Source organism: Lissotriton helveticus, chromosome 4_1 (assembly GCF_964261635.1).
Source record: "Lissotriton helveticus chromosome 4_1, aLisHel1.1, whole genome shotgun sequence".
Taxonomy (NCBI): domain Eukaryota; kingdom Metazoa; phylum Chordata; class Amphibia; order Caudata; family Salamandridae; genus Lissotriton; species Lissotriton helveticus.
The window spans coordinates 384,586,236-384,607,964 of record NC_136063.1 but is presented as its reverse complement, the minus strand read 5'-3'; the positions used below and the strand labels follow the sequence as shown (position 1 = coordinate 384,607,964).

The 21,729-nt window shown below is 45.7% G+C and overlaps 1 protein-coding gene across 6 annotated transcripts in view; it reads left to right on the top strand.

The window, feature by feature from the left end:
- Positions 1-21,729, top strand: part of OXR1 (oxidation resistance 1) — a 1,544,927-nt gene that overhangs the window by 1,364,508 nt on the left and 158,690 nt on the right. For all 6 annotated transcript variants that reach the window (XM_078686888.1, XM_078686887.1, XM_078686886.1 and 3 more), the window contains one exon: positions 12,376-12,528. In XM_078686888.1, coding sequence (XP_078543014.1) covers positions 12,376-12,528 — 153 coding nt within the window. The remainder of the gene's footprint in view (positions 1-12,375; positions 12,529-21,729) is intronic.

Here is a 21,729-nt window from a genome sequence, read left to right as displayed (position 1 = left end):
TCGTTCAGAACCCACCATCAAACCCACTTCTCACCTCCATTCCAAAACATCTGCACCTGCTCAAACTAGAGGTCAAGACCAAAGCTCCGGAAGGGAGCAGTAGAGAGGGTCCCTCTTTCTCAGCAAGGAAAAGGATTCTTTACCTGTTTCTTCCTGATTCTCAAAAAGAGGAAGGAATGGCGGCCAATTTTAGATCTCATCTAGTATCTTGAAAAACAATCATTCTGCTTGGTAACGTTCTAGGACATTCTACGTCTAAACCACGGACATTGCGTAAACCGTTGACCTTCAGGATGCATATTTCCCCATCCATCCTTCCCACAGGAAATTCCTAAAGTTCACAGTAGACAGCAGCCACTACCAGTTCAGGGTTCTTCCTTTTGGTCTGAAGTAAGCCCCCAGGATATTCACAAAGTGTCTGGCTTCAGTAGCAGTCTTCTTAAGGAAACATAAACACCAAATGTTCCCGTACTTAGACGACTGGCTCATCAAGGTATATTCCCGGCAAGCGCACAGACCGCAACAATGGCTTGCATAACCCTGTTCAGCGAGCTAGGTCTCACTCTGAATTGGAAAAAGTCAAACCCACAACCACCAAGGACCACACCCTTTCTAGCGGCAACACAAGATACTATAACAAACAAGGCTTGCCCCACATCAGAAAGGCAAGAGAAACTAAAGTAATGGGCAACGTCCATTCAGAGAAAAAAGTCTTTCAGTACGTCTCTACAAATCATTATTGGGGATGAGGTCTTCATGCATTCCTCTAGTTCCGTACTGCAGGTTAAGGATGCGACCTCTACAGAAAGAACTAGACCTCCAGTGGGTAGAGGCGACAGGTTTGTTCGATGATATCATCAGAGTCACTTTAGCCATGATCAAAGCCCTAGCTTGGTGGACTCAACAGATACACCTCTCAGTCTGCCTTGTTACCGCTGACTCTTCCTTGGAGGGATGGGGAGCATACCTTTAAGACCTCCATGTCAGTGGTTAGTGCACTACATTAACAAGCAAAGAGGTACAAGATCACTTCTCTCTCAAGAGTCACAAGGCATCTAGAATTGGGCCTTCCGAAATGGAGTGCATCTATGAGCAGAGCATGTCCCAGGAAAGCAAAACAAGATAGCTGACACTCTAAGCAGGCTGAGGTCATCCTTCCACGAGTGGTAACTGGACCAAGAAACAGTCAAACAAATCTAGATTGGGGTTTCCTGACTGTGAGAATATGTGGTTGAGATCCCATAGAACACCAAGTGCCAGGTCTTTGCAAGCTGGAATCACCATCTGGGATCATGAGGAATACATTTTTGACGGCATGGTTTAGAATCTTTGCTTACGCCTTTCTGCTCATTCTCCTGTTTCCAAAGGTTCTCACGAAAATGATGATCGAACTTTGCAAAATGATAGGTAGCCCCAACGTGGCCTTATCAACATTGGTTTACAAAGCTCCTCTTGTTGTTGAAGAAACTTCACATTCGTTGGAAGGTCTCACCTTATGTCCCGACTCTCCACGTGACCTGGCTCCTGAGCACAATGAGTTTGCCCATCCTTTTTGAATGTGGGGAGATACTATCCAAAGCCAGAGCAGACCGTACTAACAAGACTTATTCTCACAAGTGGAACAGATTTTGTTCTTGTTGTCAACAGGAGCAGCTACATCCCCTCCCCTCTCATTCCTTACCTGAACAGATATTATCATACCTATTTCAATTGGCACTTTCAGGTTTAGCTTGTGTATCACTCAGAGTCCATCTGGCGGCTATTTCTCGATTTAGACTATCATCCAGAGCACCCTCATCATGGTCCTCCATGATAATCAAACAGTTTCTTAAAGGGTTGTCTATGTCTTTGTTTATTCTATGGCAAAGGGATATCTCTGTAGAATTATAACCCTGCCAACTCACAGTTCAATCAATCAAGTAATTTGTAAAGCACACTATATACCTGTGAGGGTTTCAAGGCACTTGGGGGGGGGGGGGGGGGGTGGGGGGGGTGTGCTGCTGCTATTGGTCGAAGAGCCAGGTCTTGAGTTGTCTCCTGAAGGTCAGCAGGTCTTCGATTTGTCGTAGGTAGAGGGGGAGGGTGTTCCAGGTCCCGGCGGCGCGATGGGAGAAGGATCTGCCTCCGGAAGTAGTTCTATGGATGCGCGGGACCTTGGCCAGGGCGTTGTCAGCAGAGTAGAGTTTCCTGTTGGGTTGGTAGAAGGAGAGACGATTGTTGAGATAGGCTGGTCTGGTCTTGTGGAGTGCCTTGTGTGCGTGGATCAGGAGCTTGAAGGAGATTCTCCTGTCGACGGGGAGCCAGTGCAGGTTTCTCAATGTGTCTCACTACTTGTTTCTACTCCCAATTCAAGCATGTGAATCTATGAAAGTTCCAATACTGGAGTAAGAAAACAAATTACTTACCCATAACTGTAGGTTTGAGGCATGTGAACTGTAGATCATATGCTTTGCATACTCCTGCCATCTAGTGTTGGGTCCGGATGTTTGCAAGTTGTTTTTCTTCCAAGTAGTTGTTTCCAGTCACGAGGAAGGTGACTCCTCCTTTCGGTGATAGTGCGCATGGGCATCGACTCCATTGTTAGATTTTTTTTCCGTCATCTGGTTTGGACGTGAATTGCTATGCTCCGGTTCGACACTGTTTCTCCGGTTTCCCTTGGTGTGCAAGACACTCACCCTAGAAGGTATTGTTTTTAATCGCGTAATCCCATTCTCTGCGTATCGTATTTACTGAAAAAACCTTCTTTCAATTGGGTAGCTCGTGGAAGGTCGTCGGGCCTACCCGCGTCTGTCCATCTCGCAGTGTATGGAACGGACTCCATTTAAATTCTGCCCTCTGTGCCACGCGAAGTGTCTGTGCATCGACTCACATGCAGTGTGCAACCTGTGCTTGTTTCCGGAGCACAGTGAACAGGACTGCGACTCGTGTAAGGCTTTCCGATAGAAGAAAATGCTTTGCGACCGACAGGGTCGACATCACGACACGCAGAGCAAACACATAAGTTCCATTCAGGACCTCTTCGGAGAAGATTCGAAACAAGAGGTCGGAGATGCCATGGGAGTCCAAGAAGACCAAGACCCGATCTCTATCTCAGACTATAGATCCTAGGAGGATGAAGACATCCTGCAAGGGCAGCGTACAGTGAGTACAGATCCTCACTTGCCCCAAAGACCACCTCAGCCCAAGAAGAAGGATTCGGTCCAACCTCCTTTTCCGGGCCACTGTCGGCACCAAGATCATGTTTCCGATGCCCCACTCTCCGGCTCGGCATCAAAACATACCCAAAAGCCTTTTGGCTCAAAACGGACACGTTCCAAAACATGCACTGAGCCAAATCCTTTTGGATTGAAGTCAAAGACCGGCTCCGCCCACCCCTTCGACACAGAAAACGCCTTCGGATCCTAAATCCCCAGCATCCAAGGCCTCGGCACCGAAACCTTCCCACCTAAACAAACGGATGTGCCCATTCCATCCAGAGAGCAGCATTTCGATGCTCGGATCCGAAACAGCTGGAGTTATATATTCACCCAACAACTGGACATGTTTCCACAAAAGTGACAATATAATGCAAAACTGACAAAGAAGAGGTCTACCATATGTTGGTACTAATCCTTCTCCTACTCCTCTTCCATCACCTCCGTCTCCTCAGTTTCAACCTTTATTAATTTCACCTGAGCACTCACCACCACATACACCTGAAGATCAGGATGATGGGGATAGGGCTGGTGTTAATGAGCCAATACCCGCAGACACTTGGACAGATTAGAACACCAATTACCCCACAGGGAATAATCCTGATCTGTACCCTACTGAGCCCTCTCCACCTGACAACAGCGTAGGATACATAGAACTGTTCAGTAGAGCTGCTAACTACCATGGGTTCAGCTGCATAAAGAATCCCTAGGAAAGGATTTCCTTTTCAAGACTCTTAGTAGTTCACAAAAGTCCTTGCACACACTCCTCATGCTCAAGGGTATGATCAGACACGTAGACGATATTTGTAATGATCCCGTTAGGGCACTTATCCGCACCCCTAGGGTAGACAAGAAATATAAGCCGGCACCATCAGATCCAGCATACAAAAGGGGGCAGTTACCTTTGGATTCCTTGGTAGTTTCCAATGCACACAAAAGAGCCAATTCACAAACAGGAGACACTCCACCACCAGACAAAGAATCTAAGCTGTTAGACGCTTCGGGGAATAGGTTAGCCTCCCAGGCTTCGAACTTTTTACACACCACCAGTACACAAGCACTGTTAGCTAGGTAAGACAGGGCACTTTGGGATGAAAAGGAGCAGTTGCTCAAATGAGCACAAGTTCAATGTGCAAAACCTAGTGCGGGAGGGACAGTTAATTTCCAATAATTCAGGTGCACCCTAGATGCTGCAGACACTGCAGCCAGAGCGGTGAATAGTAGCGTCCTTTTAAGAAGGCATGCCTGGTTACTTATTTCAGTATTCAAACCAGAAGTTCAAACTCCTATCCTGAACGCACCTTTTGACAAGGAACACATCTTTGGGCCTTTGGTAGATTCCTTACTAGAAAACAATTAAGAAAGACACAGAAGTGGTCAAATCTATGGAAGACTTAAAATTAACCCTGACTTGGTTCCTTTTGGTGCTCCTTTAACCGCGAAGAGTCCAAGAATAACTTCTGATATACTGCCACCACCACCACCTATAAGGGCACCAATCAGCCCTCTACCTCAAAGGGGTACTTCAGAGGGGGTAACAAAAGAAACAATGGCAAAGGTAGAGGCTCCAGTACACGCTCCTCCCCCTCTAACACCAAACAGTGACTTGCCTACACTACACCTCCCCCTCTCCTCTACCCCCTCCTCTCCCCCTTCTCCATTCTCCCTCTCCTAACCGTCTAGCAGTCCGTAACTACAGACAAATGGGTACTGGAAATGATCAGTTCTGGTCATTGCCTAGAGTTCACCAACAATGAACCGAACATTCCTCCATGTTCACACAAACTATCACCGGGTCACTTACACCTCCGCAAACAAGAGGTTCAGTCTCTCCTTTTGAAAGGGGTAATAGAGCCTGTATCACTACAATACTACAAGTCGGGCGTATACTCCTTTTACTTTCTCATACCCTAAAAGGACGGTTCTCTCAGACCAATCTTGAACCGCGGAGACTTAAATCTTTACATACAGTCAGACCATTTTCACATTGTAACACTTCAACAAGTCCTCCTACTACTGCAACAGGGTGACTTTCTGTCTACTATAGACTTAAAGGAGCCTATTTTCTTATTCCAATATATCCCGCTCCACGCAAATTTTTTCAGATTTGTAGTAGAGGACCAACATTACCAGTTCAAGGTACTCCCATTTGGAGTCTCCACTGCTCCCAGAGTCTTCACAAAATGTCTGGCAGTAGTTGCTGCTCCCCTGAGAAAACAATACATTCTCTTGTTCGTGCTATATAAAACTTTATAAATAAATAAATGTCTTTCCCTACTTGGACGACGCACTTTTCAAAGCCAGCACGTATCCAAAATGTCTCCAACATACTCCCAGAACACCATAGTTATTACACCAACTGGGGTTCACAGTCAATGTGTTGAAATCGCATCTCCAACCTTCCAACCCTCAAAACTACTTAGGGGCCACTTTAGATACTCAAAAGTTTCTGACCTTTACCAATGCAGCCAGAATTTGCAACATTTAGCCTCTAATTCTCCAGTTTCGGTCCAACCACTCACTTCCAGCTCGGGTGTATATGCAATTACTGGAAATGATGTCATCTTGCATCATAATCGTTCCCCCATGCCAGGCTTCAAATGCGTCCCCAACAAACAAGTCAGTGGAACCAATTGTGGGGTCTGTTAACCGATCTATTGTTGGTAAGGGCTGTACTCATCACTCCCTGCAGTGGTGGAACACACAAAATGTATCGAAAGGATGGTCCTACATAGACCCAGTACCACAGACAATGCTAACAGCAGATGCGTCCCTCACTGGCTTCGGGGGTTATTTTCAACACCAAACAGTGCAAGGCCTGTGAAGTCAACAGCAAAAAACTCTCTACATAAACCGTCTAGAGCTACTATCAGTGTTTCTAGCACTCAATGCATTTCAGACTGTCCTGTCGGCAAAACTGTCCTAGTTCGCACCGACAGCAGGACAGCTATATATTACACTAGAAGCCCGTCCCGACGTTGTCCGGGTATGAAGGGTTCGAGTGGGTGACCGCTCGCGCTAGAGACGCTGCGCGTGTGGGAAAGTGCACTTAGTTTCAAGGTTAGTGTGCCAGCAGGGCCGCTTACGCGCGTCAGCCGATGCTTGAGGCCGGCTCCAGCCCTGGTTGATGTTGTGCGCCGTGTGTAAATTAGTTTATGCAGAGAGTTGAGTGACAGCGCGCAGGAGACGCTGCAGTTATTGTCCCCGCAGGCACGCTCAGTGGCGTGTGCCCCCGCTTGAGGCCCGGCTCCAGCGGCGACCATATTACAATGCGAATTAGGTGACCCTTGAAAGTTAGTTCCCAGTATTATTATTTTTTTAGGACCCACATGGCGTGAAGGCAGGAACGTAACGGCAATTTAGTAAAGCACCGACAGCATTCGGCCCCAGTCTGTTTGACACGCACTCAGCACAAGGCACACACTGCATTCGGCCCCAGTATGTGTGACACGCCCCCAGCACAACGTGCAGGCCCACAAGTGAGTAGAGCGAACGGTTACTTACCAGGCCTCCAGCTGAACGCAGACGCCCATTGAACGCACACGCCCAGGTGCACGATTGGCATCATAATTTAGGAATGTGGCGCGATTGGAGTTGGCCGATTGCCGCGCCCATTGGCCACAGCCCTTGCTCCCGTGCAATTCCGCAATTGCCGCGCCCATTGTCGTTTGTCGTGCCCCTTGCTCCCGTGCAATTGCTGCGGCCATTGTCGTTTGTCAAGCCCCCAGCCTTTGTCACGCCCCCAGCACATGCCCCCAGCACAACGCACACGTTTAAGGAACGCTTTTTTTTGTCGTCATGCCGCGCCCTGCCCGCGCGCCCACAAGGGACTACTCTGCTGGCAAGGTTCTTTTACATTTCAATTGTATATGGTGGCCATCTGTATAGCCTATGTCCTTCTGCTGCAACTGCCCTTTCCAATGCTGTATTGGGTGTTGTGATTGGTGCTGTGGTTACTGAGATTACCCGCCTCAAAGGTTAGGGCTCTCTCTTTATATTATTAGTATAGATAAAAAAACAGGGTGGGACACACTCTCGCCAACTGTCTCATTTGGCCCAAGAAATTTGGAGGTGGGCCATTCGCCACAAAATCTGTCTCCTAGCTAAACACTTCCCAGGAGTGAACAATCAGATTGCAGATCTCCTCAGCAGACAAAGATAGCCAATACACGGATGGGAACTTCACCCTCAAGTTCTCCTCCCAAACTTTTAAAGTTGGGGAGTCCCTCAAATAGACCTTTTTGCCACACCAAAACGCAAAATGGGCAAACTTCGCCTCCAGGTACCCACTCCCGCTCTCCAAAGGCAATGCGCTATGGATAAACTGGTCAGGTATATTTGCCAACGCTTTTCCGCTTCTCCCACTCATTCCATGAGTGGTTCGGAAACTCAGACTAACATCCCTCTAACTGATCCTAGTAGCTCCCGCTTGGGCCCATCAACCGTGGTTCACAACCCTGTTCGCGTTCTCACTAGTTCCACATCAAAAGCTACACCTCACATTCAGTCGCCTCACACGGATCCATGGAGAAATTGGGCACCCAGATCCCAAACAGCTGAACCTTGCAATCGGGCTCCTGAAATCATAGAGTTTGGTTATCTAACTTCCACCAGACTGTATGAACATCATCAAAGAGGCCAGAAGGCCTATTACAAGAGTCTGTTATCCAGCTAAACGTTTTGTTATCTACTGCAATAACATCATCATCAATCCTCTTGATGCTTCAATACAAAATATCATGTTTTATCTGTTACGCTTGCAGCAGTCAGGATTAGCTTACACTTCTATCTGACTACATCTTTCTGCAATAGGTGCGTATTTACAAAATAGGCAACAATTATCGCTTTTCAGAGTGCCAGTAATCAAAGCTTTCATTGAAGGACTTAAAAGAATGATACCACCAAGACTTCCACCTGCCCCAGTGTGGAATCTTAACACAGTTCTCACAAGATTAATGGGCCCACCTTTTGAACCAATGCATAAATGTGAGCCACAGTTTCTCTCCTGGAAGACTCCTTTCCTCATTGCAATCACCTCACTGAGAAGAGTGGGTGACCTACAGGCACTAAGCATAGAAGAACCTTTTTTCCAACTTCACAGAGACGAAGTAGTTCTTCGTACTAACCCCAAGTTTCTACCTAAGGTAGTTTCTGCCTTTCATATCAGTCAGTCAGTTGAATTACCAGTATCCCTTCCTAATCCTGATTCAGTGGCATAACGAGCTCTACACACCGTAGATGTCAGAAGAGTCCATTTATATTACATGGAAAGGACAAAATCATTTCATAAAACCAAACAACATTTTGTTGCTTATGCACCACCACACAAGGGCAATCCCATATCCAAGTCAGGTATTGCCAGGTTGATTGTTAAATGCATTCATACTTGTTATGCAAAAGCAAAAAAAACTTTAAGTATACCCCCTAGAGTGCATTCCACTCGCAAAATAAGGGCTACTATGGCTTTCCTTAGAAACATCCCCATAGTTCACATTTATCAAGCTGCAACATGTTCTACAACGCACACATTCACCAAACACTATTGTGTAGACGTGTTAGCGAGACAACAAGCTAATGTGGGCTAGGCAGTACTTAAAACACAGGTTCAGACAACTCCAACAGCTACTGGTTAGCCACCGCTTTGGGAGAATACTGCTGTATTATTTATGCAAAGCATGTGATCTACAGCTCACATGCCTCGAACAGATAATGTTACTTACCCAGTAAACATCTGTTCTTGGCATGTACAGCTGTAGATTCACATGCACCCACCCGCCTCCCAGGTACCTGTAACTACTGCAGTTCTCTTATCTTATTCTACATACATACGCATGGACATCTCTTAGTAACTCCATTCTCACCCTCTGCGAGAAAACAATCTAACAATGGAGTCGCCCATGCGCGCTATGACCAAAAGGAGGAGTCCCCAACCTCGTGACTGGAAAATACTTCTTTGAAGAAAAACAACTTGCAAACAACCAAACCCAACACTAGATGGCAGGAGTATGCAAAGCATGTTAATCTACAGCTGTACATGCCAAGAACAGATGTATACTGGGTAAGGCTCATTATCCTTCTCTAGTATTGGAATCTTTCATAGTCACATGCAACCCACCCTCTTCTTCTGAAAGGCTCACCTTTCCTTCCTTTAAGTGGTTCTCTTTTACTCATTCTCTGGAAAATCTGAAGAAATTGAACTCTCTCATGAGTGTTCTAGAGGGAAGGGCTGCCTGATTAGCTGAAGTATAAGTTTGGCCTCTGTTTTAAATAGACTGTTAGGTTGCAAAACTGATGGGCCTAGGGGCTTCATGCACTAACTTTAACATTGTATTACTATTATAGGGTAACGGCGACTCTCATCTTGGGAACTGGTAATAATTCAAGCATGTGAATCTGTGAAAGATTCCAGTACTGGGAAATTACAGTTACAGGTAAGTAACGTATTAACTCCTGCTTCCTTTGGGCACAAGCAGTCTCTAGATCTGTTTGCCTGCCTGAATCAGTGCAGGCAGGGAAACCGAGCAAAAGTCTGCTCCCAGGTGATGGGAGCATTTTCAAACCAGACTTTGTGTTGCTCCTGTGTGGCAGGAGATTTAAAAATGCTCCAGCCAAGCAGGAGAAAACATATGTTTCCCTCCCCATGCAGGCTGGGAAAACACTGTCTCCCGTCGGCGGGCCCCCCTGGGCCACAGCATGTGAGCCGGCCCAGGGAAATAGGGTCCCCAGGCCTTTAGATGCTCAGGGAGCCCCTCTCCCCTTTTTGAGAAATTTCAGCCTCGGGTGTGGGCTTCCCTGCGATTGGGATGGCTACGGGAGTAGGAGCCTTGCTCCCCCTCTCCCCTTTTTATTATTATTAATTTCTGCCCTGTGTGTGGGCTCCCTGGGGTCTGAGTACAACAACAACCTCCCCCCAACCCCCACCACCCCCTCCATTAAAAGAAAGCAGCCCCGGGTGCCATTTCCCCCCCCCCCCCCCCCCCACCCCCGCTATGATCCTGCAGGAGTCCCACAGAACTGCGGCAGAAACTGCTGTTTTTTGTTAATTATTATTATTTTGTCCCGCGGGGTGAGTGGGCGTCCACCCAATGGGGCCAGGCTATATCCCTACCCTGCCCCCTTACATTATTTATTATTTTTTACTTTTCATGCACAAAGTAGTAAAAAAGTAGCACCTTTTTTGGAAAGTTTCGTGGAGATGCGTCAAATGGTGCCATTGTTATCAGCAACACAACGCTTTTCTTCTTTATTTATTTATTCCGTGTTTTGTATAGCGCGAGCTTGACCCCGTAAGGTATCAGAGAGCTTCACAGTATAGGACTTTGATAACTTTTACAGTACAATATTCTGTTTAGCAATTGACATATTAAAGTACAGTTCAAAGTTGTCACAGCCACTTCTCTTGATAAATACTTTAGCACATTCACAGAAAGTAAGACTAGAGGAACCATGTCATCAGGGGAAACAATATTCTGTATAGCAATTGACATATTAAAGTACAGTTCAAAGTTATCACAGCCACTTCTCTTGATAAATATTTTAGCACGTTCAGAGAATGTAAGACTAGAGGACCCATGTCAGCGGGGGAAAAAAGAACCAGTAATGAACAAATGACATTAGTTCTTCACAGAAAGCGCTTATGACTTTAAGCAAGCGGATTATAATGCTTGCTTTGGGGTACTTAGCTTGAAAAACCTGTTTTCTTTGAACTGCAGCTAACAATGGGCACCACTGGTTGAAATTAGAGTGTTTAGGTTTTGTTTACGTTTTATGAATACATATTTGATAAAACAATGAATAATTGTGAGGGCCAGTCTTATAATGTTATTCCGTGGCTGCAGTGCTTATCACATAAATATGGATTTATACATTTACCTTATGGATGAGCTGACCTAATTATAATGTGTGTGTGTATACACACACACGCATCTATATGTAGATATATATATATGTTATACCAAGTGCCCTGAAGCTTAGAAGCTCACTCGAAATCACTCTGCCATCCGGCTCTTTCTCGTGCAGCCTGCGCTCTGTTCCACGTGTTTATACAACATGCCGACGCGTTTCAGGGTTTCCACTACCCCTTCTTCCTAGGCCAAACAAACAACAGCATTTCAATTTGTTCATGCTTGCATATCCGGTTTTATTTAATTGCTGGTAACGTCTGCATTCTTGACATCATTACAATGCATGATGGGACATAGAGTTCCTTAGTTCAGTTCAAATGCGTAGTCTGTAATTATTAAGTTCATCATTACCTTAAGTAGGTTTGTGTCACAGTTTGGCAGGTTTCGTTAAGCACTGAGTGACTTGCGGTTCCAATTTTGATAAGTTCAAAGTTGCCGCCTCACCAGCTGGTTGTAGTATTTACCAGGCTGGCAATGGTGCTGCTTCCCACGGCCAGGCCGCCGCCATCAGGCTGCACGAGAAAGAGCCGGATGGCAGAGTGATTTCGAGTGAGCTTCTAAGCTTCAGGGCACTTGGTATAACATATATATATATATATATATATATATATATATATGTGTGTGTATGTGTGTTTATATATGGATTAAAAATATGACTTGGCAATGAAGCTGCATATAAAAGTTTCGTGATATAAAACGTTTTGTAAAGGTAATCACTTTGTAATTAGTATGTTGTGCTGCTTTCTAATGGAACCCATGGTAACGGCTGATATTCATTGCCACATGAAACACTGTTACTTTAAACGCAACACTGAGTACGCGTTTCAAAAACAACAAAACATTTGTAGCTCGGTGTGAAATTCTGAGGAGAACAATCCAACTTGACATTAAATTACACTTTCCACCATCGTAACCACTTTTTCAATGCTTAAAACCATGTAATTCCCTCAAGGTTTATTATGAAGTTGATTTCGAGATCTAAAACATGATGTATTTTCCTTCTTATTGAACAACTAATGTTTTTTATATAGGGAATAGAGCCTCGTGCAGATGTTTGGCTACAAGTTACATGCTTATACAAATCCTCATAGTACTAAAGTCTACATCGAAAATTAAGTAATGGATTGTGGCACATTACGGATGCAAACAGAGATGTATTTCCATAATCATTTGGTTATATTTGAAGAAGGTTATTGTCAGAATGTGCCTCAGTAATATTTTAGATGCAAGTTATTATTGTGAAAAATCAAAATTGATATGCTTTTAATTCTTACCAGCTTACAAAGCATCTTCCTCCAAGAACAATTGGATACCCTTGGACACTTGTCTACAGTACTGCAAAACACGGCATGAGCATAAAAACGCTGTACCGAACTATGCTGGGCCTGGACACACCAGTTTTATTAGTTATTAAAGACAGCGATGGCCAGGTATGCAGGTATTTTTCTGTTTAAATTGTTTCTTCTTCTTTCTGTTAGAGAGATTGTGCTGATAGTGATTCAAATGTGTTGTCTTAATTTGTCACACTGCGTTTTCAGAGCATGTCTTGTAAACCATATTCATCTGATAATTTTTAATATGGTTCACTAACAAACAATTTTCAATTTTGTTTGCAACTGCAAGTATGAAGGAAAGGATAAGTAAGGTGACTTTTTAGTATAGTAACAACAAACATTAACGTCGAGGTTTTAACAGAAATAAAATGTTTAGATGCGCTTAAATAAAAGTCGATTTATAAAAGCCATTGCCACTTTAAACGTTTGCCACTCACATTAGCAGTGATCTGATGAAACCAGCATTGACAAAGGTATGGTGTTGACAGCTAGCCTGTTGGTTTTGCCAATATTTTTTTTTATGTAGTTTAAATCGTTGTAAAGGCACAGCCGTTACACGTTTTTGTATGAAAGTTTTACAGAAACATTTAAACACTGCTACTGTTTCCCTGCTGCCGCCAGCAGTGAGCTGCACCAGCTACCTAGAAGAGACTGCCTGGTATTTTGAGCTGGACTGTTCTTACTGACCCAGGACCAAGATTGGGAGGGACGGTTGACACTGCAGGCTGGAATGCTCCTTTGGGAGTTGGTTTCTATATGTCTAGAGCAGCATAGTGTGTTATAATCAATGAACTGGAACATGGCCTTAATGATTGGTAGAGGCTGAGGATAATTCAAGCACTTTTTTCCATCGCTTTGTTGTAGTTGACACAGCAAGCATCCTATTTTCTAAATGGTTGTGGTCCCATTCAAAAATGTTCACTTTTGTTTGTGCGCCCTTGGGCAGCCATCTTTGAATGGGATTAAAATCCATTCAAATATGTATGCCTCTTGCAGTACCTGCGCAACCCACGGCACACTGCAAGTGTCCTTCAGGGCCCAGTACCAGCATAGAGCTGCCGGGAACTCAGGGGGACAAAAAAAACCAGCATACATTTCTGATGGAGAGTAATGTAAAAGAAGCATTGCAAAACCACAGCCAAGATGTATGGTTGCACTCTACCAGTCTGTTGAAATCTGCAAAACAACCAAGTCTCTTGCCATAGGTCTTGGAGTCAGCCAGGTTAGAGTTGGTACTATAATTGTAAACTTGAGCTCTGTAAAACAGACTAGTAGGAGTCACAGCATGAAAAAGCTGATGGAGGGCATCCCCCCCATCAGCGTTAGGGAATGTGCTCACTCCCCCACATGGGGTGAAAACACAAAGGGTTTAGTCACCCTAAGGTAAGTAGCCCATTAGCTATTACCTCGAGACCCCTAAAACGCCCCTAGATACAGGATTTATGGGGCAGCCCTGAACCCAGGATGCTAGATTCCTGCAACATACGAAGAAGGACGGAAGGAGTCGCACAGCAGAGGAGACTGTAGAGAAGCCCTACTGGCCCGTCAGCAGTTTCCAGAGATCCTGCTACAAAAGTAGACTTGTCCTGCAGCTAGCGACCTCTAGAACCCCTGGGAGGACTGACTGCCTTCAACAAAGAACGGATCTCCTGCGAACAGCATCTCTGTTTAAAAGAAACTCCAAAGAAAGACTCTGAGCCTGCTAAGGACAAAGAAACTACATGCCTAGAACCACCACTGCACTACTCACTACTCACCAACCACCCGAGTCCAAGTGTCCTACTGGGCCCAGCGAGATCCCCCAGCACTCCTGAGTCCAACTCCACCGTGGGTTGACCCTTCCAGGACTCTCTGACCTCACCTGCAGCCTCTGCACAGAGACCCCCCATCCTCCCTCCCCCAACTAAGAGCGGCCCGGTAAGGTGAAACTTGACCTCAAAAGGCACCCCTGCATCTTGCCGCCCTGCATCTTGGAGAAGAGTATTTGAGGTGTATCTTAATGTAAAGATTCATAATATGAATTTCTAGTATGACCCTTGTGATAATTGAACATATAATTAGGTCTAACAAATTCTATTAAACTGATTGTTCATTTTGGGACACATATCTGTATTATGGTCATTTCAATTGATTTGAGAACTAATTGCAATGCAATAATTATTTTGTAATAAAATGTTAGACTGATATATAATTGTTGTCCCTGAAGCGCTGAAGATGTGGCGAGATAACTGCAAAGCATGTGTTGGCTGTTGCAGGTTGTCTGCTCGACGACAAATATTTGGACTTAACTAAGCTGTCTAGAGTGAACTGTATTATTTGGAACCAATGGAAGAATCATGGACTGAGATTCATATTATTCAGTTATTTTTGATTTTTGTAATAAGGGAACGAATTATGATCGCTAATACAAAGCAGTTTTGAACTGATTTATGAGTGTGTGTATTTATTGTGTTACATTGAAACATGTGAGTTATAGAAACTCCCCATACCATTTATTACCTTAAAACATTTTGAGTTGGAGGAAAAACTGGCTTAGTGGTTGAAGTGAGCAGGGCCATTTGTTTTATGTCCATATTACAGGATATAAAAGGAGCCGTCATTGAGGAATATTAAGAAGTGTCTTTTTATCAGACCTGTGCCTTACCACTCATTTGCAGAAGTGGGCATTGCAAGTAATCAAGGAAGAAATTACCTCTTTTGGTATGAAAGCCGCGCTCTATCGACACTTTGATTTATGATTAAAGGGAAAGTATCAAAGGATAGTAAGACAAAAGAATCCTGGGATGTTGTGGACTCAGTTAAAGAATAGAAATGAACTTGAGTCACACGATCAGGACTCTTAATTTCATGTTCACATATTGATAGTTACTTCAAAAGTTACAGTAACTTACTTCTTCCATGAACAAGAAGCTAACCTGAAATTTAATTCTAAGCTAGTTGCCATGATAAAATTAGAATGTTATTGTAACCTCTCTGCCCACTCATACCTTCAGTAGTATATCCAGCTAAGCCCCAAAGTTTTGATGTTTGAGCTGGACAAAACAATGGCATAGAGCCCCACTGACAGTTTAGCTTCAACTTAGTGAAATACCCTTTCCTTAGCAACTCTAATTTACAATGACCTCTTAGCCACAGTGACATCTAAAATTATTATTGGAGATGCTGTTAAAGCTGCACAAATGATGTGTGTAATCACTTTCATGTTCCCCATAAATAATATGACCACTTTATGGTAAAGATGCTGTATAAAACGATGTGCTTAGTGAGGATTTACATGGCTGTGCTCAACCTTTTATTACTTAAGGTACTAATTAATTCAAGAATAGAATTTAACAATAATTGTGAGATACAGTGTACAGTGCTAATAATCAGGCAGGCAAGCAGGGAGACTCACTGTTTTGTAGTCCTCAAAACAGTTAACCCAGGCAAACCAATTCTTTTTTTAACCCCTCCTGCACAGGCCATCCTCGCATATAGATAAATACAAACCAACAATCCCAGCCTTAACATTTCAATCTACTTTCCCTTGTAACACTAGACAGTTCTCCCCCTCACTGTACCTCGCGCTTATCAGTACTTGATAAGCCATTGGATATGTAGCATTCCTCATCATATGCAGCAGATTTGGCACACTCCTCCTTAATAAAGAGTAGCTCCAGCACATATCAACTACTTATCCCTACTAAACCTGTCCTGCACGTTATGTTATGTTACAGCAAATTTGTAAGGGACCCGTACACCAAAAAGGTTTAATGTCGCAAGAAGCACAGCAGCACGAGGGCCACAGAACTTAGCCGTAGGCCTGTCTGAAAAGACAAGTTTTCAATAGACACTCAAAACTGGCATAGGAAGTCAAGGCTCTGATGTTAGAGGGCAGGGAATTCTAAAATTCTGGTGCCATTCCCAGGGGCTATGGCTTAAAGAAGGATCCCAAAAGCAGAAATGAATCAGTTACCTCCTTCTCTTTCTTAAACAACATATTTTTTTATATTTAAATTTGATTTATTGGTTTCAATAGAAAATACAGGCATTACAATGCAGTATGAAAGCCCCCAGAAGTGCAACATGCGATCCGGGCAACCGTGTCCATCCAGCTAAGTATAGAGCGATCGGGGTATGTGGGCCCCTGTGTCCCAGTGAGAAACAAACAGCCCTCATATAGCCTGTTGAGTAACCACAACCATAGAAAGAACAACCAAACAAGCCCCCCCCCCGACCTCCCCCCTCCCCAACCAGTGTGCCAGACTTTCAGAATATCGATATTAGCATTCACCTCACTCTCAGCGTGTTTCTTCATCAGACCCAGGAGGATCAGTTTTGACCTCTGTCAAGCGTAGTAAGCGAAGATATCTAGGGCATGTGATTTCGTTGAATTCCTTAGAGAGAAGGGTAAGCAGTGGTAGCCAGATTTTGTGGAATGTTGCCGCTGATTGTGAGAGTGTGGCATGGATGCGTTCCATTCCCAGCGTGAACAATATCTTATGCAGCCACCCCGTGTGGATAGGTCTAGTGTTTGTCCCCCAGAGTGATAGGAATGTTTGCTAAACTATTGCTAACTTTCCCCTGAGGCGAAAAGCCGGGGGCGCTCTTCTCTCTTCACTTGTAGAATTAAGTACAGTGTGTTGTGATATTTGCAGGACTGTTTTTATGATTGTATATATTTTACTGGGCGCTCTTTTATCGTCCCTGTAAAAACGCTACCTAGAAGGTGAGATCTAATTCACCTCCTGGGTCCACAAATATAGCTTGATCCTACCGGCGCAGCCGAGTCAAGGCGCTGACGCCGGTAGACGCGGAATTGCCGCCGCCACCTTGGGAAGGCGGGCAGGGTAGCGGTCCAGCTTCTCGACCACTCCCGCCCTCCCGCCTTATTTAAGGATCGTCTGCTGGCTCCTCCGGTAAACTATTGCTAACTTTCCCCTGAGGCGAAAAGCCGGGGGCGCTCTTCTCTCTTCACTTGTAGAATTAAGTACAGTGTGTTGTGATATTTGCAGGACTGTTTTTATGATTGTATATATTTTACTGGGCGCTCTTTTATCGTCCCTGTAAAAACGCTACCTAGAAGGTGAGATCTAATTCACCTCCTGGGTCCACAAATATAGCTTGATCCTACCGGCGCAGCCGAGTCAAGGCGCTGACGCCGGTAGACGCGGAATTGCCGCCGCCATCTTGGGAAGGCGGGCAGGGTAGCGGTCCAGCTTCTCGACCACTCCCGCCCTCCCGCCTTATTTAAGGATCGTCTGCTGGCTCCTCCGGTAAACTATTGCTAACTTTCCCCTGAGGCGAAAAGCCGGGGGCGCTCTTCTCTCTTCACTTGTAGAATTAAGTACAGTGTGTTGTGATATTTGCAGGACTGTTTTTATGATTGTATATATTTTACTGGGCGCTCTTTTATCGTCCCTGTAAAAACGCTACCTAGAAGGTGAGATCTAATTCACCTCCTGGGTCCACAAATATAGCTTGATCCTACCGGCGCAGCCGAGTCAAGGCGCTGACGCCGGTAGACGCGGAATTGCCGCCGCCATCTTGGGAAGGCGGGCAGGGTAGCGGTCCAGCTTCTCGACCACTCCCACCCTCCTGTCATGTGTAAATACAACCACACGTCCCGACCGCGCAGATGGCGCGCCGAAGGCGCGCCCAAGGCAAGCCCGTCTGCGCCCGTCCGCGCCTGGCCCGGGCCTAGGGCCACTTCCCCTGTTCAGGCATCCACCAAGCCACGGGTAAGTTGGACTAGGGCACAGCTACTACAAATAGGAGTGGGCTCATGCTCCACACCGGCGCGCTGCCCCCCTAATAACTTGGACGGACAGGCCTTTAACTGTCCTCAGTGTAACCTAGTTCTCCCCCCCTGGAGTGAACGTACCTTACCTCTTTCTCACTTCCCGGGTGCACGCATTTTAAACCTAGCTTTGATTAACTGTAGATCTCTCCCTCGCCACGCCAATGAAATTTGGTCGATGCTGACTACCCACAGTTGGGACATTCTATTCCTTACAGAATCATGGACGAAAGATACCTCTAACCCAGATATCCATCTAGCCACCCCCCCGGAGTATCGCTTTCTGGGTATTAACCGAGAGGGTAAAACGGGAGGTGGTCTTGCCATTCTGTACAAATCCCACCTTAATATAACCATTAAAAAAATCACGAACATTGGACTGATTGAAGCTATGTACTTTTCTATTGCTGACCCAGCGGCAGTCTACCTAACCGGCATTTTAGTCTACAATCCCCCTAAAGCTTCTCCTTCTGCATTATCCCAGTTGGTAAGCACTATCACGGATCTATCCCTCAAGCACCCGCATTTTATTGTTTTAGGAGATTTCAACCTCCATGTAGATGACCCTTCTTGTATTCAAGCAAGGCGCTTTCTCGACGCCCTTCACAGCTTGGGCCTGATGCAACTAATCCAAGGCCCAACGCACGTTGCTGGCCACACACTGGATCTTATTTTTTCTAACCTCCCAGGGACCATTACTTATCCTTCCCTTCCCCTCACTTGGTCTGATCATTTTTTACTGAGGGTGGACATTCCCCTCCCTCAGGCACCGACTCCGGTGGTATTGGGAACAGACTACAGGAGAAAATGGCATAAGATCACCTGCTCTGCCTTAGAGCCGATATTTAGCTGCCCTCTGGAGTTTCAAGTGGCAAATATCGATGACTGCGTCAATACATTTAATACGAACCTATCGGCTGCGGTGGACGAAATTGCTCCACTCTTACCGGTATCATCCGCAAGATCTCGCCCCTCTGCTCCCTGGTTCTCAGCCGCTCTACGTAAAGAGAAAAGTCACTGTAAAAAATTAGAACGCTGCTGGAGACGGACTTATGATGCTGAGGCTAAAACTATCTACAGAACGGCCCTTAAGAAATTCATCAAACTAAAAAAATCTGCTATGACAGAGTTCTTTGCCACCCAAATAAAAGCCGCTGACAACTCAGCAAAGACACTGTTTAAAATCGTTAAAGACTTTGTAAAACCCCCTGCTATGACTCCCAACAACTTAGCCAACCAGTCTCTTTGCAGCGGACTATCTGATTTTTTTCAAGAAAAAATTGAAAAAATTGCATCCTCCTTTCCTCCACCGGCCACTCCCCTCCCTTCGGCTCCTACCACCCATGATACTGTTCCTACTCTAGACTCCTTTAAGGATCTCACCCCGGATCTTGCACTAAAATTATTCTTACAGTGCAAATCGGGTTCCCCGCTAGACCCTGTCCCCCCAAAAATCATGAGTGAACTATCTACCCTATTGCTGGAGCCACTCACCACCATCTGGAATGCCTCCTTACGATTAGGCCAATTCCCTTCGGCGTGGAAGGAGGCTCTTCTTGTGCCCATCCTAAAGAAATCAGATGCTGACCCTACGCAATTCAATAATTACCGGCCCATTTCCCTTCTCCCGAAACCCGCGAAGGTTTTGGAGAAGGCAGTCCAACTACAACTGGCAGAGTACTTAGAGACCTACTCTCTGCTACATCATTCCCAGTCCGGCTTTCGTGCTGGTTTCAGCACGGAGACCGCATTACTGGAGGTTTCGGAGACTGTACGAGAATGTGTGGATAAGGGCGAGGAGGCCATGTTGGTTCTCCTCGACCTATCCGCCGCTTTCGATACGGTGTCCCACCAAATTCTTCTAGGCCGACTGGAGCAGATCGGACTGTGCGGCACTGCCTTAGCATGGGTATGTTCCTTTCTTTTGGAACGGTCACAGAGGGTTCTTCTCAGACCCTTTAAATCTGGATGCAAACCTCTCGAACGCGGAGTCCCACAGGGCTCAGCGCTGAGCCCTCTGTTTTTCAATGTTTACCTTGCCCCGCTAGCCAGGGTGGTGGAGGCATGTGGAGTCAGAGTGATCTCTTATGCTGATGACACACAGCTGATATTCTCATTTAGAGATCACTCTGACTCCAGCCTCTCCAGCTTTCGCCATTGTCTGGGCGAAATTTGTGCGTGGATGTCCTCGAACCACCTACGGCTTAACACTGACAAGACTGAGGTCCTGTTTTTTAATCAAAAAATGACCATTCCACCCCTACTTTGGTGGCCTACGGTACTTAATCCCCCTCCTGTCCCGGTCCATTCTGCCCGCAATCTGGGGTTTATATTTGATGACACCCTCTCCTGTAGCCCTCAAATTAATAAGGTTACTGCGACCTGTTTTGGCAAATTAAAAATGATGAGAAAGATCTTTCCTTTCCTGCCAATGGAGGCCCGCAGAACCGTCACTCAGGCTTTAATCACGGCCCATCTGGATTATGCCAACAGTCTGTATGCTGGGGCCCCTCTGTACCAAATTGAACGCCTGCAGGTGGTGCAGAATGCTGCGGCTAGACTGATTGGTAACATCCCATATAGACACTCTATCTCTGCGTTCCGCAAAGAACTCCATTGGCTTCCTATAGCCAATCGTATCAAATTTAAAACGCTTGTTCTGGCCTATCGAGCGCTGAACGGCTCTGGCCCAGAATACTTAAGAAAGAGATTGAGACTGTCTCATTCAGTCAGAGACCTTCGTTCCAACAATCTGCGTCTCATGCTTGTGCCTAGATTCCGTCGCTCAAGAACGGGTGGTAGAGCATTCGCTGTTTTAGCGGCCAAACATTGGAACAGCTTACCGATCGACCTGAGATTTGCCCCTTCAGAAGCTCTGTTTCGAAGAGGCCTGAAAACCTGTCTATTCGCTTCTATCTAGATTGCTCTTCTCTCCTAGCAGATAGTTTAGCGCCGGGACACCCCCGTTGGGGGTAGCCGTGCGCTGTACAAATTCCATAAATAAATAAATAAATAAATAAATAAATGTGTTGGGACGCAGCTTGCAGGGCAATGCCCATCTGGCACCCTCGTATGGATTTCAAGGGGAAGGTGATTATATTTGGTAGACCAAGAAGGGTGTAAGCCGGAAATCTCGGGATTTCAGTGTCAAATATGCTGTCTATGTCATCAAGCACTGCTGTCCAATATTCACTAACTGCCATGCAATCCCAGAGTAAGTGAGTCAGGGTACCCTTTTCCCCACAGCCCCTCCAGCAGGATGCACTACGGTTCGGATTGCCGCTATTAAGCCACACAGGAGTGAGGTACCAATATGTAGCTAGTTTCCCTGCCTGCTGCATTGCGTGCCGTGTGGTTGGCCCTGTGATAGATCGAACGCCACTCCCGAGATGACAACGTCCTCCCCAGCTCCGCCTCCCAACGCCTCTGCCCCGCTGCATGATGCGTCTCGGGGGGGGGGGGGGGGGGGGGGGTTTGGGGGTGAGCATCTTGTATAGTTCCGTGATAAGACCCTTATC